This window comes from Ursus maritimus, unplaced genomic scaffold (genome assembly GCF_017311325.1).
Source record: "Ursus maritimus isolate PB19 unplaced genomic scaffold, ASM1731132v1 scaffold_3, whole genome shotgun sequence".
Lineage (NCBI taxonomy): Eukaryota > Metazoa > Chordata > Mammalia > Carnivora > Ursidae > Ursus > Ursus maritimus.
The window spans coordinates 20941642-20959775 of NW_024425563.1; the positions used below are offsets into that span (position 1 = coordinate 20941642).

Below are 18134 nucleotides of genomic sequence, written 5' to 3' on the forward strand. Positions count from 1 at the left end.
GTATCTAGGCAAAACAGTGATATTTTCAAAATTTCAATCAATCAGATCAAGCCCCTGGCATTAAACCTTTTAATACCTTCAATTTTATTTAGGAAAAAAAAAAATTCCGAACTTCTTGCATTTGTACAAGGCACCAAACAGCGTTTTAACTATTTTTCTACCCTCACTTCATACCAACTTCCCCACCTTCAACTCTTTCTGGAACACACTAAGTTCTTTCCTGCTTTGAGACTTTTGTACTTGCTCTTCTCTCACTTTTTAGCATGGTTTTCCTCGTTCTCTACTCCTCATTTTAAATCTTGAAGATAACCCCTGCAGAGATGGTTTTCCAACCTGCTCTATCTACATGGGACCTCCCATGTGACTTATTCTCACGGCAGCCAATGCTTTTTCTTCACAATACTTAATGGCAACTGCAAGTCTCCCCACCAGCATGTGAGTCCTCTGAGAGGAAGGATCTTATCCCAGGCCCACAGCTATCTCTCAAGCACTTCAAACATACGTGGCATGTAGATGGTACCGAAATATGTTGGGAGGGAGGAAGGGAGAGGGTCAAGCTTAGATGCTAGCAGATGTCTGACAAATATTATTAAATTAATGAATGAACTTGTTTGCATGGAATAATTCACCATAAATCAATTAAAAATTAAAGAACACATAGCAAAACTGGTGATTCTGATTTTATGAATTGACTATAGCAGTAATTAGTGAATGAATCCACATGTGTCACTTCTCCTAATACTTCTAGTCCCTGGTTATAAAACCATAATGATGAAAAAAATGACCACAATTTAATGTAAATTTAGAAATGGAAGAATATAAAATTGTGTTAAATTTTATACAATAAATAAAAAAATTTTTTCTGAGAGAGAGAATGTATGGGGGAGGGACAGAGGGAGAGAGAGAATCCCAGGGAGGCTCCATGCCCAGGGTGGAGCCTGATGTGGGGCTTGATCCCATGACCCTGAGATCATGACCAGAGCCATAATCAAGAGTCGGATGCTCAACCCACTGAGCCACCCAGGCGCCCCTACAATAAATAAATTTTTGAAAACTAGAGGGAAATACATCAAAATGATAATAGATTACATCTGGATGGTTTGATACAGTTCCTTTTTAACATCTTTCTGTATTTTCCAAATGCTTTACAATGAGCATATTATTACTTTGATAATCAAATTATCACATTTTGCTAGCTCTAAAGCTAGCCATAACCATGAACAAAGCATTAAACTGATGAATTTTGCAAATTACTATATAAGAATAACTCATTTTTAAAAATATTCAAATGGTAGTCAATAAAGCTTACCCAGAGTGAATTTTTGTACTAAGTCTTTGTTACTATCACTCTTTGCCACTTTTTTCTTTTAATCCTGAGAAGTACTTTAAGCATGGTAGAAAAAACACCTCTGCAATCATTTCCCCCAGAAAATAAAGCCCTAGCCTCCACCTAGTAGGAAATAGGTGGGAAGAGTCCTGAGGGTCCCTTCATGTGTACATTTTAACTATGGTACTATATTCTGTTAGAATGTTTTTAAAACTGAGGGCCTCAGAGTGCAGGGGGGTGGGGGATTGGGATAGACCAGTGATGGGTAGTAAGGAGGGCGCGTATTGCATGGTGCACTGGGTGTTATACGCAACTAATGAAGCATCGAACTTTACATCGGAATCCGGGGATGTACTGTATGGTGACTAACACAATATAATAAAAAATCATTAAAAAAAAAAAAAAGAATGTTTTTAAAAGTTTTTTCTCGTAAATATGAACTATTTTAATAAAAAGATCTATTTTTATAATAGCTAAAAGAAAAAGCAAACTGATCTAATTTCTCAAATTAGGCATTTTAAAACACTGCATCTTAAACAAATAACATTCATCTTTGTATACTTATCACAGGCAAAGTGACTACTATGCAGGGTAACTATGTCAATTATTATCCAAAATAAGATACTTGAGAGTGAACCAGGGGTACTACTAATAACTATGCCAGGGCAATATGCATAACACTGAAACTATCTCACACAAACCAGTCACCCTATTATGAGAATAACTTGGATGCTGAGCTTGCAAACTTAAAAGTTGTTACCAGTTACATAAAGTCCTCCCTTAGAACAAATACATACTCTACCATGCTAGTGCCTAATATATAAGTCACTACAGTGAAAGCAGAAGGCGGAAAGGAATTAGCAAACATAGAATAAGACAGTTTTAAAGATATTAATTCTAGCAAAGCCCCCCCAACCGAGCAAGCACACACATAAATAATGTCTTTAGAAACTTACATATTTTTTGCTCAAATAATATAATAACTTATATATTTTAAACAGATAAAACTGTATAATTTAGCTGGTAGATTTTTCTTCCTCTTACTCAGAATTACTTCAACTAAAGATATGGGGAAAGGGTGAAGAATGGTTAGAAAGAAAAGAAAATGGGGTTTATATAGTCTTCTACCTAAAGTAGTTAAGACATGAGAGAAGAATCTCTAAATGCCTTTACCCATTCCAGAGTCTTTCTTGGTGCCATCTGATATTATGTCTACATGATCAGAGTCCACATCATAACTAAAGAAATCATTCAAATAGGTCTTCGATCGCTGGCCACCAAATACATATAAGCAACGATTTTTCTGAAAAATAAGGAAAAGGGGCAAAGAAGGGAGAAAGTAGTCACTTCCATGAAGAATTCAGAATGATCCTTTAAAAATTTAAACCTCTATAAAAGCAATTTTATGACAGATCCCATGCAATGGAGTACTATGCTAGTATAAAGAGGAATGATGAAGCTCTCTATATACTTACTAAGAGGTGATCTCTAAATACCTTATTAAAGTAAAAAAGCAAGGTACAGAATAATGAATGCAGGGTGCTGCCTTTGCGTAAGAAAGGAAAAAAAGGAATGTGTGTGTGTTTGTTTCTTTCTTCAAAAAGAAACAAAGGAAAGAAGCTAATTAAAGAGCTTTATGGGAAGGGATAGAGCAAGGAAGACGGACAGAAACCAGATCTCTCCAAAAGTACACTGACTTAACGGTTTTGCCTCTGGAGCCATGTATATTGCTTTTATTTAATTAACTCAAAAGAAAAAAAAAGCAATCTCTGAAATTTGAAAAACAATGAAATAAACCTATCTGTAAAGATATGACCACACAAAGACATGATCACACAGAGAAGTAGTATTTCTAGTGATTTAATTCACGTTTTTTGACTATCCATCCCTACCTATATCCTGAACAGAAAAATAATCAGAAAGCAACCTGAAAATTTCAGTAATTTTTGTTAGTTCTGTGATTCTGTAACTATTATAGAAAGACATAAGAAGTAATAAAATACTGTCATTAGGAAGTAGGATTTTAACCTTAAAAGATACATAAATACAAAATTGAAAGGATATTAAAAACTCAACAATTCTTATTTTGAATCGGTCATGTCAGTATGAACTAATGATTTAATTTTTCTCTTACTAAAAAAGATATATATGTATTTATGTAATATACATATGTGTGTATATAGCTATATGTATGGGTATAACTGAGAAGGGGGCATTCCTACTGGACAAAGAAAAATTTGGGCATCAAAAAGAATAATGACAGCACTGGATTAAAAACATCAAATATATAAAAGTCCACAAGTTCATAATAATGCTTAAGAAATATACTGGTTAATTTTGGAGCTTCAACTCATTAATATGAAAAGGTGACAGAGAAAAAAAAATCAAACATTTATGTTACCTATCCTGTGTACATCAGGGTAGCCAAATAGTTAATGAGGGTAAGTTTTTAATTTCAGAATCAGTTAATAAATACAGAATAAATAACATAATTAGAAAAATCACCGTTTTACAAACCCTACACGATGATTATCAATGACTGCAAAGCCATTTGGTAAAATGTTGACAAGAACCTTTATTACTGATCAATCAGGCTGATAACATCTAAATCCATCGAATAATTTTAATATCAAAAGTATGATAACTAAACATTAACTGCCTCTTGATATTTTGGAATCAGACCATCTTTGATGAAGTATTCTTAACTTCTCCTTTTGAATTCCCTACCCCCCCAAAAAAGAGAAAAAAATCTAAAATCAAGCCTCTAGATCTAACTACCAGCTTACAGGAAATATGGAGACTAGATGATCACAATATTACAAGGATAAAATTAGCCAAATCAAGAATATGGGAAATTCGAGAGAACTACGATTCAATTTCTTCAACAAATAAATAAATGGTATACGAGGGGGAAAAATAGGAGCAGGGAGTACTGTTATGCTTTAAAGAAATTTAAGAGACATAACAACCAAATATAATTCATAGACCTGTTTTAGAGTCTGACTTGAATAAACCAACTATAGAAAGGTATTTTTCAGTATTTCAGAAAACAAAATGAATGCAGACTATGTATAAAATGATAATATGAAACTGCCGGTGCTTTGGTTGAGTATTACAATGGTATCATAACTATGTTTATTAGAAAATCCTTATCTGTTAGTGATACACCATAGTATTTATAAGTGTAATGACACATTGTCTGGGATTTGCCCAGCAAAAAAGAATTTCAGAATAAACTTAAAAATCGGAGAAACATCAAAGAAAGAAATGAAATTTAAGTGGGATAGATATATGAAAAATGAACAGTGGAATATCTGATAACTGCTGAAACAGATAAATAAGTACACAGGAATTTATTACACTCTTCTCTCTACTTCGATATATGTTTAAAATATTCCACAATATGTTTTTAAAATTATGCTAACAGAAAGAAGCCCAAGTTTTCATATAATATCTGAAAAGTTTGCAGAAATGTCTCCATATTGGTTTTGCTGATAAATTTAAGTTCTAAATCTATAAAGTCAATTCTTAATTCTTTGTATTTAATGGAGAGTGGCAGAGGGGAAAATAAAATAAAATAATTGATCTTCTAGTTACTAAGAGGAATCAGTAAGTAGAAAGGTGTAAGAAAGAGAAATAGCTACAGTATCTGTATAAGCAGTGGTTAGTCATAAAAGTGTCTAGATTAGTATTCAAGTAATACTAGGAATTACTATGTTAATAGGAAGAGTCTCATAATTAGCAACCGCTCACTGTTGAGGACGTTTTATTTTTGTCTATCATTGCTAACACTAATTATTTAGTTTTAATGAAAAGTTTTTATTTCTTTCTGAAGAGTTAGATTTCACTACTTCTTTTCCTATTGAGAATATACATGACAAAATAACAATACAATGTATAGAACATTCTTACTGAGTGGAATAGCATGCAGTGTCCTATCCGAGACTGGATGTCCTCAGGCCCAGCATTACAGGAGTCCTCTCGAAGAAGTTTCCAAGTTTGACATTGACAGTTGAAAGCAAACAACCCACTGAACTGTGGTTCACTGGCTCTGCTGTCGTCTACGCTGCCATTACATGTCAAAATTCTACCACCAAAGGTGTAGATCATATGTTTTTCTGAGTCCATACACATCTATCAGAACAAGGCAACAGATTGAACAGTTACAGATTATTCCTGTCACATGTGCTAAAATGAAACCAATGAGTGCAGTTTTAGATTCTTGAGAAACTAAACTTTGTCTTAACACTAAATACCACCCTGATTATCAAATGCACTTAACTGAAGTAATGCTCACCACCTGGCAAAGATTCAGGATGCATTTCTAAATACTTTTTTGGGTTTCCGTTTTTCCCAGTGAGAGCAAAATATATTGGGTTAAAGACCTTTATGCTTTCTTGAAATTGTATAATTTTCACCAAATCAAACAATAATACATGAGGTGCTGATTAATACCAAAGACTGAATGTTAACCATACCCTATGGGTAAATAGTGATCACACCCTTCTTTTCATCTTCTTATAAAAACTCCCTTCTTTCTATTCTAGGCAAGCATCCATCCTATTAATCTTGCTACCCTTTAATCAGAGGACAGCTATGTCAATAAGAGTGATACAACTAAATTTATCTCTCTGCATTTAGTTTGCAAAGCTCTTCAAATTAGGTGGTTACAATATAGTAAAACAAAGAGATGTTTACCGCAGTCTCCAGACTGACTTCTCTAGTAATGAATCCGCCTCCTTTAACACAATACTATAAATTTAATTTTCTTTGAGGTATGTTACACAATTTATGTTCAAAAGCCAAACTTGATTCTTTCATTTTTTCTACTGAAGGAGATCATGGCTTTTCATAAAAATATCTCTGAGAAAAAAGCCATTTGTCACAAGGTAATATGAATCAAATTCTATTTCAAAGAATATATTAAGTCCTAATTGGGAATTAGATGTTGAACACAAGTGGCATTGATATTTAAAGAATAAATTGCATATGCAAAACATCTATTTTTTGGCTAAAGTACAAATACTAGCCATTATATATTTAATTTTCTCCTCCTAGCAAATGATGCTATTTATCTATTTTTGTATTGTTTTCAGGAAAAAGCTATTTTCATAATGGTAAATTCTGGTTTTTTAATTAATATTAAAAAGAAAAGACTAGCATCTCCTAATTTTTCCCTAACCACTAAAAGATCCAGGCACTTGCCATTTCCCAGGTTTCTGACAACCTTCCATAAATTAAGATGAAAATCTATTCCTCAATGGTGAAATCTTGGTAAATATGGTTCAAAGTATTCCTACTCTTTAATCTTAAATGATCATATCATTAAAAGCAATCCATAAGTTGCTGAAGACGACTCAGCATGGCCCCATACACCCACTACATCACCATCTGAGGTTTCACTGAACCTGAGTCACATTATCCTGTCCTAGGGACTGAAGGCTCACATCTCTCCAAACACCTCGGGATCATGTTGAAAATCTTGAGGGACCCACATTATGGGGGCCTATTTATATTTTTACGAATTTACAGATTCATACTAATTTTGGCCAATCTCTATTACCCAGCTCCTATGGTTCTACTTCAAAGGAGTTTCTATTTTCTTCTGGGGATATTTAACTTTAATTTTGATGTGGCTATTCTCATTTGTTATTCGTGGTGAGGCATAAACATCTTTGTCTTGGTAGCTCTTTCCACCACACCAGACCCAACCAGCTCAAAAAAAGAGTTAGAAACTACAGTAGCTTCACTGATTCTTTCCCATATCTTAGAACAAACAGGACACAAAACAGATATAACTAATTTTATTCCTTCAGCTTGGTTCTTCCCTGGATAAAATAAGCAGTTTCAATAAGGGTCAGTTATCAAACAAGAGGTGTTAATCACTCCAAGAAACTTCATGTTGTTCAGCAGTTTATGGTTTCCTTTTCTTTTAATCTCTGAAAAATTTTTCTGAAAAGCTAATAACCTTTTAGTCCGTATGATAATATTAACATCTTTTCTCTTGAAGACTTCAAGAGATCATTTAAGTCAAATCTTGGAAGAGCATTCACTCATCTACCCTATCCGGTTAGATATTTAATTCCTAAAATCAAACAAATAGTGGATAGCCACTTATTTACCACCCCAATGTTTTAAAATCCCAAAGTCTTTATTTTACTCTGTCACTTGAAAACAAGATTGGCTAGGATTAGGCTGGGTTCAAAACAATTTTTCTTCTCACAAACCCTGAAGCTTTCTAACGTTGCTCAACACACCAACCTCCAAAAATGCTTCACGTTAATCTAGCCCTTGCTTACTTACAAAGGTAACCAGTTTCCTCTCTGTGGCTTTTAGGATTTTCTCTTAATCCATGGTTCTAAAATTTCTTTAAGAAAGTATCTAGAAATAGTGCAGAAGATCAGAAGTCAAGGTAGGAAAAACTGAAGGGGAAGTCATCAGAGAGGGAGAAAAATCATGAGACTCTTAACTATAGGAAACAAACTGAGGGTTGCAGAGGGGAGGTGGGTCAGGGGATGGGGTAATTGGGTGATGGACATTAAGAAGGGTACGTGATGTGATGAGCATTGGGTATTACATGCAACTGATAAATTTCTGAACATTACATCTGAAACTAACGATGTACTACATGTTGGCTAACTGAATTTAAATAAAAAAATTTTTAAAAAAGTATAGGGATAGTCTTTTTCATTCATCCTAATCTGCCCCTGGTGTTCCTTTAATTCTAAAAACTATCTTTCTTCAGTTCTGGGACCTTTTTTCCTTTTCAACCTTAAGGCATGTTGCTTTCAGTTTGCTTTCATTCTCTTTTTTTCTAGAACTCCTATTAGGTGGATATTAGAACTTCAGGATCTTTTCTCTTGTTCCTTAACACTTCTTTCATAATTTCAGCTCATTAATTTAGTAACTTTTAGAGATGAGAGCTTTTTAATCGATTTACTGAGACTTTTATGTGGCTATCAAATCTTTAATTTACAATTTTTCTAGATATTTCTTTTTTCATGGATGAAACAGCCTCCTGAATTGCTCTAAAATAATGCTTAAACTTATCTTAAAGGCTTCTTCAGTCTATACTACTAGCTGTTTTTCTTTGTTAATTCTTCATCTGTTGAGTTCACTACCCCTATCTGTCTCATGGTATTCATTACTTTCAAATACTTGACTTTTTTGGCTGTTGTTCTAATCCTCTTTGTATCTGCAAATTCCTGTTCACCTGCCTCTTCATATACAGCAGCCTGCCTCAAGGGACTGGATAAGAAGCTCTCCAGTGCCTCTTGGGAGCATTGCTCTATCCATCCAGCTCCTGTGTCCACACTCAACACCTGATCTGTGGACAATTACCTAAGATAAGTGCTGCTCAGTCAAACTGAAGAATGCCCTGCTATCCAGTCCCCAACTGATCATCTAATGTTTGCCCCAGCTACATAAACTTTGAGACTTTTTTTTTTTTTTTTAAATAAACTTTGAGACTCTAGTCGCTGCATTCTTACGGGCTCTGGTTTCTTCTGGTTGGATCTGAACCCATTTACTTTCTACCTTACAGGAATTCTCCCCAACTTTTTTAAGTTCTCCAAGGACATTCTTCTTGTTTTCAACATTACTATTAATGTATTCTTTTGCATTTCATAGACTGTGGGGCAAGAAGACAGTAAAAGTATACGATCAGCCTTCCAATCATCTAGTGACCCAGGGAGAACATCAATGAACTAAGATCTCCAATCCTTTGAAGTTTCTCCACTCACTTCTTGGCTAGCTTGTATTCTATTTTCTAGTAATTTCCTCAAAAAGTGTTTATACTTGAAGGACAATTTTGCTAGATATAAAACCCTTGGCTCACGCTGTCCTGTCTTGAATACCTTCTAGATGTTGCTCTATTGTCTCTCTTGGCATCGAAAGTAGCTGTAGAGAAATCTGAGACCAGACTCATTTTATTTCTGTTATAGGTGACTTGATAATTTTGCCCAGTTGCCCAAAAAATGCATCTTTATCTTTGAAATTCAATATGAATTACTATTATATGTCCCAGAGTTGAATGCCTAGGTCAATTTTTCCTGAATATAGCATGCCTTTTGATATGTAAGTAGTCTTGAATTTTATTTATAAATATTTGTTCTGCTTCACTGTTAGGGTTTTCTTCTTTAATGTCTCCCATTATGTGTATGTTGGCTCTCTTCTGACTGTGTTCTCTATCTATAATTTTCTGGCTAATCCTTTTTACATCTTTATTTGTGTTCTCTTTATCTGCTCTTCTTATTTCTATGCTATATGACCCTTACCTACTCTTTATACTCCTTGTAGATTACCCTTCATTTCTGTAAGTGGTAATATGTTTTTCTTTAATTTCACTCCTGAGTTTTATCAGGTCCAGTTTCACCTATTCCTAGTACTTGATCATCTCATCTGCATTCTTGAATTTATGCTTTATAGTCTTCTTCAGAGTTTCAAGCTTCATTAAGCCATTTAATTCATGTTAGAATACTGGAATATAATTTTTCATCTGCTGTTGTGTGAAGGAAAGTTTTGCTTTTCTTTTTATTGTTTTTCTTTAGAGTACCTCTCTAAAGATTTGGTGTATATTGCTTTTTAGTTTTTCATATTTAAATGAGTTTAATTTCCCTGGACCAGATAACAGAAGGTTCCTATACAAGGGTGATATTCTTGCTCAAGGATCTCTCCTGTTCCTACTGAATTAAATGGCTTCTTCAAAATATGGTGCTTCTGTGAAGTCATGTCTTCTCTAACTATGAACTTCATCTGGTTTAGGGGGCTTCTATTTCATGCCTTGAGTTCTCCCCTACTACACTGTCTGGGCTTCAAAACTAGTTCTGGGTATTTCAGTTGTTTCTGGCTAAACTTACAAGGAATTGGGAGTTGTGGGTTTCTCTGGTTTCTGGTTTCACTGAATATGTGACTTATGGGAGTGTTTTTCCTTAATCTTTTTGTTTGGTTCTCATTGTCACTGAATATCATACAAAGCAACAACATGGAAAACTTCGGAACTAAGCCACCACTACAGTCTTAAGAAATCTAAAAGTCTTTAATTTTTTTAGTATGTTAAAATTTTAAATGGCAAAGTAACTTCTAACCATGTTTTCATGTCTCTAGCTTTCTCATGTTCTTCTCAAATTTGAATGCTAAGTGTCAAGTCTTACAGTGTCATGAATGACCCTAAGTAATTTTTGGAGTGGCTTTATTTACATGAACTAGAATAGAAAATCAGGCTTATAAAGATTGTGTTAATAGCTGATATCCTGGTTTCTTCACCCCCCCTGTTCTTCTATTACATCTAATCAGATGAAAATGAAGCACCATGTAACAGAACTTAGCTTCCAAGGAACATTCTATTTTATCAAAGTCAAGACAAACAAAGGTCACAGACAAGGACAATAAATGTGCTATATACAGGATACCCCTAAACTATTCTTTTTTCAATCTGTAAAAATAAAGACATAAGCATCTTTTGTAAAAGAAATTTGCAACCAGTTGGAAGAAAATAAATGGTTTCCCTAACAGTGTTATCTGCTGATGTTCTGTTTTTAAAAGATCAGAACCAGTCTAACAGTTTTTGAAGTTATTATTTTCCATATGAACAACAATGAGGATGTCAGCAGGGAAGTGCAAAGCTTTGCAGAACTCAGTTACGGAGAGCCAGCAGAAGTTCTAATTCAATCTGGGGAATACTTCGAAGACTAACGTTTTTGATTTTCCACCCACCACACACTTGATAGGCATAAAACCGACTCCTCTTTTCCTTAACATTCTCCTGTAACAACTATTTGTTAATATAAATATGTCAGTAGGATAGTTTAAAAGCAAAGAATTAATGAAAATCTCTAAAGAAAAAAACAAACAAACAAAAACAAAGAACACCAAAAAAAAACCAGGGTCTTAAATCCTAGATTAAGATATTAGGCCTAAGCTAGATTCTGTCATTATCTTAGCACCTCTTAACATTTCTCAAGTACTAGATAATGCTATGTTCATCAATACAGTATTATAGATTTTTTTAAAAGTCTTTTTCTCCCCAGTACTACAAAAAAACATCTGGATATGGGTTGAGCCAAGTAAAACTGCCTACAGAATTCAGTGGTTACTGTTTTGTGTACTGACCTATGCTCAACTGATGTGGGCTAAATATTCAAAGACCAGTAACAATAATGACATCGAAGGGAATGATGATGAGAACTACGTGCGTTCTAATATTAAAATGGCGTATAAATTGCTATGTGTAGTCTTCTTGTCTATAGCACCATTATGTGATTTCTCTTGGTGCTCAGTTCAAACTTAACCTCATCTAGTGGATATCATATTCTTATGTGCTTTATAATGAGTTTATGATTATAGACAAAAGTAAATATATCTCAAATTGGAGAAAAGCTCTAGATTTCAAATTCTCAAGCTCATTATAATTTTAAATTTCTTCCAGGAATGTAGAATAAAAAGTTTTAAGAGTGTAAGTTGTTATTGTTGAGTTGACTATTTATCATAAAATTAGTTTTTCCTAATATGTATTGCTCCATCTATTCTCTAAAGTTTTTATAAATTAACGCTTGTTGTTCTGAGATCCTAGTATTTTATCCTGCACCAAAAAAGAGAAAAAAATATTAAAGGATAACTTTACACCTACTGAAATAAGAGTTATTTTTATTGTCTATTCTACGTATTTGTAGGAAATCACCACTAGACAATGTAGCATAACATGTAAAATAAACTCTAAGAACAAGAGCTACTGATCACTAATTAATTCCACCATATATTTATCTGTGCACCAAACCTGATGATCAAACACCAATTTCGGCCCTCCATCAGCAGCAGTATCCTCACTGAGTAACATCCATGTGTTAGTGTCAATATCATAACGATAGAAGTCACTTTTCAGAGATTTGCTGTTCCTCACGGAGGAATCCAAGTAACGCCCCAATGTGTAGATTTGCCTTCGTTGAATGTCAATGCACATTTTATGACATGATCTGGCACTAGGACCATTCTGTGGAGAGTGAAGAAAGAAAAAAGAAAAAAAAATCAGAGTAACAGAAAAATAAAATTAAACCATTTTTTGTTGACTTTCATTAAAAGGTTTGCAATAGAAGTCCAACATAGGGTTTCTATCTTACCACAGAGATGCTTAAAATCTACCAGAAAAGAAGAGATGAACTAAAGTGTACCCTATGGCACTCTGCTTAGAACACTTATATGGTTTCTACTAAATACCTACTGCATTTTAGTCATTTGTGCAGAGCTTAATTCTCTAGTATGTGTCAATCTAAAGACACAACTGCTCTTTAAAAATATTTCTCATTAGAATTTCTCAGCAGAATCTAGCACAAAACAGATACTCCAAGAACATGTGGAATTGCTGCACTTCGTAACTGGAAGGAACCTTAATAAAATCTCTAGTTTAATTATCTCCTTTTAAAGATGAGGAAACATAACCCGAAGAGGAAAGATGTCCACCCTGAAAGCTAGTAAACTACTAACCAGAATAAAAATGCAGAATTTGACTTCGTCTACCCTTTACATTACGTAAAACTGACACTCCTGAGTGAATAAATAACACAATGAAGGAACCCTATGAGTTATCAACAAAAATTAATTATTTGAGATCACTTATATCACTAGACTGAATAAAAGGTAAAAAAAATATTGCAGTGTAGTATAAACTAGAGTTCATGGGGAAAAAAAGAACTTCAATTGGGCAGGATTTGATTAGTTGAAATGGGGAAAAGAAAGAATATTTGTTAAATATCTCTTAAATTCTATCCATATTATTACAATGTATGCGTATGTGTATTTCATTCAATCCACATAACAACTCCATAAGGAAATATGACCATTTCACAGAGTCTAAGTAATCTGTCCACAGTAACAAAACTAGGAAGTAAGATAGAAAATCTAAGCCCCAGTGTAACTAGAACCAAAACCTATGTTCTTTCCACTATTCCAGACTGGTTTTTCCACAAGATAAGAGAAACAAAAGCAAAAACAGCACTGTTGTTTAGATCAAATGAATAAAGTTCTTGGGCAGGAAGAATAATTTGACTAAATTAGTGTTATCAATCCAGATGTTAAATTTATTTGTAACTGTACTTTAGTACTCATTACTAATTACAATTTTATGACTTATTTTTAAAGATTTTTGTCAGGGAAAATCTCCAGCAGATAAGATAGAAATATTATTTTTTGAAAGAACGTCCTCCACAATTAATCTCCAAAATAAAGATAGGATAATATATAATAAATCTATGCCATATATCCTAGAATGTGAAATTTGAAATTTTAACAGAGGAGGTAACAGAGCTTCTTGCTTCAGCTGAATTAGCATAAGCCCTATTAAAATGATGAGCAACTTACATCCTAAGTAAGAAGAAAAAAGGAAATAAAGATAAGAGTAGGAACCAGACAAAAAATAGAGAAACAGAAAACAGACAAAAAATACAGATAATTAACAAAGCTGGTTTCCTGAAAGATTAATAGAATTATAAACCACTAGCAAGACTGATTTTTTAAGAAGGAAGAAAAAACACAAATTGCTAAATATGAGAAATGAAAGCAGGAACATCACCTATAGGCTCACTAGAAGTTAAAAAGAAAAAAAAAGGACTATTGTGAAAAAGACAGGTAAAATGTGACAATGTAGATTCCTTGAAAAATTATAAACTTACTAAAATTGACATGAGATGAGAGAGAAAATCTGAAGTCACTCTACTGAAAAACTGAATTCATAATTTAAAATTTTCTTCGCACAAAGAAAATGCCAATCCTAGATATCTACACTGGTAAATTTTATCAAACACTTAAGAAAGAAATACTATTCCTAACTTATTTTATGAGGACAACAGAACACTGAAGCCAATGAACAATAACACTATAAAGGAGGAGGAGGAAAAATAATTTATAGGCAACCAGTAACCAGTATACCTCATGAACAGACACAAAACTAATCTTTAACAAAGTATTATTAAATAAAATGCAGCTGTATAAAAAGGGTATTTCTTAACTAACAGGCGTTTATCTCAGGAATACAAAATTAATTTTACATTTGAAAACTGATCAAGGTAATTTACTACATTAAAACAAAGGAAAAGAATACAAGCATTTGATAAAATTCAACACACATTCATGAGCAAACTCACAGCAAACTAAGAATAGAAAGGAGCATCTTCAATCTAGTTAAGAATCTATGTCTAATTTTTTACTTAATCGTGAAATAACCGATGCTTTCTTGCTGGGATCTGAAACAAGAAGTCTATTCCCACTACTTCTTCTTTTTAAAAAAAATTTATTTATTTATTTGAGAGACAGTGTATGCATGCATAAGCACAAGTGGGGGAAGGGGCAGAGGGAGAGAGAGAATCTCAAGCAGATTCCCCTCTGAGCGCAGAGCCTAACTTGGGGCTCAATCTCACAATCCTGAGATCATGACCTGAGCCGAAATCAACAGTCGGAAGCTTAACTGACTGAGCCACCAAGGCACCCCCATCACTTCTAATTAACACTGTACTAGAAGTCCAAGTCAGTGTAATAAAGCATTAAAAAAATAAAAGCTTATAACAGAAAAAAAGAGCAGAAAGGAGAAGTAAAATTTTCTCTATTCACAGATAACATGACTATTTATTGAAAACATCCTCAGAAATCAACAAAGAAACATTCAGAAATAGTACGTGAATTTAGAAAAGTGACCTGATATAAAGGCAATATTAAAAACCCAATGTAATTCTCTACATTAGCAATAAGCAAACAAGATAATTTTTTTAGGGTGGGGCAGAGGAAGAGAGAGAATCTTATGCAGGCACGACAACTAGCATGGAGCCTGATGCAGGGCTTGATCTCACAACCCTGAGATTAGGACCTGAGCCGAAATCAAGAGTCTTACACTTAACCGAATGAGCCATCCAGGCACCCCCATTTCTTTAAGTCCCACTTACAATAGCATGAAAAAACAAAATACATTAGGATCAATTTAGTAAAAATATCCAAGACCTTCCATCTAAAAACTCCAAGAGTGCTGACAAAGAATGAAGACTGAAATAAATGGAGATTTAACTACGTTCGTGGATTAGAAGACTTAATATTATTAAGACACCAAGTCTCTTCAAATTGATTTACAGATTTATCACATTCCCAATCATAATCCCAAGTTTAAGAAATTGACAGTATGATTCTAAAATTTATAATTTTTAAAAAGGAATAATAATAATTAAATAAGGAAGGAAGGAAGGAAGGAAGGATGGATTTTTTTTTTAAAGATTTTATTTATTTATTTGACAGAGATAGAGACAGCCAGCGAGAGAGGGAACACAAGCAGGGGGAGCGGGAAAGGAAGAAGCAGGCTCACAGCGGAGGAGCCTGATGTGGGGCTCGATCCCAGAACGCCGGGATCACGCCCTGAGCCGAAGGCAGACGCTTAACCGCTGTGCCACCCAGGCGCCCCAGGAAGGAAGGATTTTTAAAAAGAAGAATAAAGGGGCGCCTGGGTGGCACAGCGGTTAAGCGTCTGCCTTGGCAGAGGGCGTGATCCTGGCGTTATGGGATTGAGCCCCACATCAGGCTCCTCTGCTATGAGCCTACCTCTTCCTCTCCCACTCGCCCTGCTTGTGTTCCCTCTCTTGCTGGCTGTCTCTGTCTCTGTCGAATAAATAAATTTAAAAAACATCTTAAAAAAAAAAAAAAAGAAGAATAAAAAGGTCTTACATTACCTGTCCGCCATACTGGTATATGAACAGACCAAAAGATAATGGAGCAGGACAGAGTATCCCAAAAGAGACATATACTTCATATGATCAGTTGGTTTTTAACAAAAGGGCCAAGGCAATTCAACAGGGAAAGAAGACAGCAACAAACTCTCATACATTTCTAGCAGGAATATAAAATGGTACAATCACTCTCGAAAAAGCTATAACAGTTTCATTAATGGATGCTAAAGGGTGAAAATTTGATGAGTAATAGGGTATTTTCATAATCTCAAAATGTCTTCGCACAAGTTACATATCAATTATAGATGGGAAAAATCTGGAGGGCACTCTCCTTAACCAAGTGATCAAATGCAGCACCAGACAAACTGATACAATGTACCTCCTGAGAGGATATTCTGAGGACGACCCAATGTCATTCACATGGTATTCGTGCTAAAAATGCTCAACCTAAATCCAATCCTAAGGAAATAAGAAACAAACCCAACTGAGTGATGGTCTACAAAATAACTACTCTGTGTTCCTCAAAAATGTCAAGGTCAAGAAGGATAAGGAAAGGGTGAGAACTACTCCAGACTAAAGGAGACTAAAGACACATGACACTGAAATGCAATGCATGATCATGAACTGAGCAGTCCTGGTCAGGGATGGGGGTTGGGAGTGACAGTGAGACACCTATGAAGGACATTACTGAGGTATTACATGGATAAGCATCTATATCTGAAAAGGCTCTGTGGATTAATTATTAAAGCAGCAGTTCTCAGGGCCGTCTGGGGTCTCCAAGACACTTCAGGGAGTCCACAGAGTCAGTTTTTTTTTAATAACACCACTAAGATAAGAATTTGTCTTTTCATTTTTATTCTCTTATGAGTATAACATGAAATTTTCCAGAGGCTCTATGACTTCTGATATAATAACAGATTGGATGCAGAAGCAGATATGAATCCAGCTGCCTTCTATTAAGATGAATATTAAAGAGATTTAGAAAACTTTATATAACACAGTGCTACTTGATGTATGGTGGTTATTTCAAGGAAATGTACCTATGTGACCAACTGAGTTACAAGCTGACCTAGCCGCTTTTTCCATGGAACACTATATTTATGTGAAAGAAAACTAACAATCCAAGTGCAGTTATTCAGACATAACGGTTGTGACAGACATTTTCTGAAAAATGGATGAAGTTAGTATGTCATTTTGAAGGAAAACAACTGACAAAATTTGTTGCCAATGATAAAAGGAAATTTTAAAATTTTAAATTTATTTTTAAGCAAAAATTAGAATTTTTAAAACTTCTACCTGCTAATGTGATCTTGACACCTTCCCAATACTTAGAAGAGTTTTCTAATAAAATTGACAGTAATATTAACAAATATGGGTTGTTTTACACTGCATAATAAAATGTCAACATTTGGAAGATATGCAGAACTCAAGAAACCAGCAGTTTTCAAGTGACCAACACATGGGTAAAAAACCACGCATGGGCAAAAGATCCACTCAAAAAGCAAGGTAGAACAATGGATCTGAATGTAACAATACAAAACATTAGCTGATACGGTTTCAGAGTCTACAATGCAATCACCTTTAAGAAAGAACCACTTGTCAGTTTGGGATATGAGATCAAAATAGACCATGTGCAAATATCTCAAAAGGCTATTAAAATACTACTCTCCTTTCCAAAAACATAACCACGTGAAGTCCAATTTTCTTCATATATTTCACAGAAAACAACATGTTGCAAGAGATTAAACACGGAAGCAGACAGGAGAAACTAGCTGTCTTCCACAAAGCCTGACTGACATTAAAGAAACTTATAAAAATGCAAACTAAAGAAAAATACATTTGTTTCAAACCTTTATAAAAACTTACTTGCATATCTATACGAACATTTAAAGTAATTATTCTCTTTAAGAGCTGAGCCATTCTATTATCTATCAACCTCCTAAATGTGTTATTAGATACATATTTAAGTAAATTAAAGTGAATTAAATTAATACTGCTTCTTAATTGCATACCATACTTTTTGAAACACATGCCCCAGCGTATCATCAAACAATAACTTGTACTCACTGGTATAGAAAATAAAATGAGATATATGAAATACTAACTGTTCAATA

The 18134-nt window shown here is 34.2% G+C and overlaps 1 protein-coding gene across 7 annotated transcripts in view; it reads right to left on the minus strand.

Annotated features, from left to right (window-relative positions):
• The window catches only part of MKLN1 (muskelin 1), a 334164-nt gene that overhangs the window by 47968 nt on the left and 268062 nt on the right, over positions 1-18134 (minus strand). For all 7 annotated transcript variants that reach the window (XM_040643986.1, XM_040643985.1, XM_040643988.1 and 4 more), the window contains 3 exons: positions 12102-12314; positions 5240-5461; positions 2501-2630 (listed from right to left, as the gene is read on the minus strand). In XM_040643986.1, the coding sequence (XP_040499920.1) occupies positions 2501-2630; positions 5240-5461; positions 12102-12314 (565 nt within the window). The remainder of the gene's footprint in view (positions 1-2500; positions 2631-5239; positions 5462-12101; positions 12315-18134) is intronic.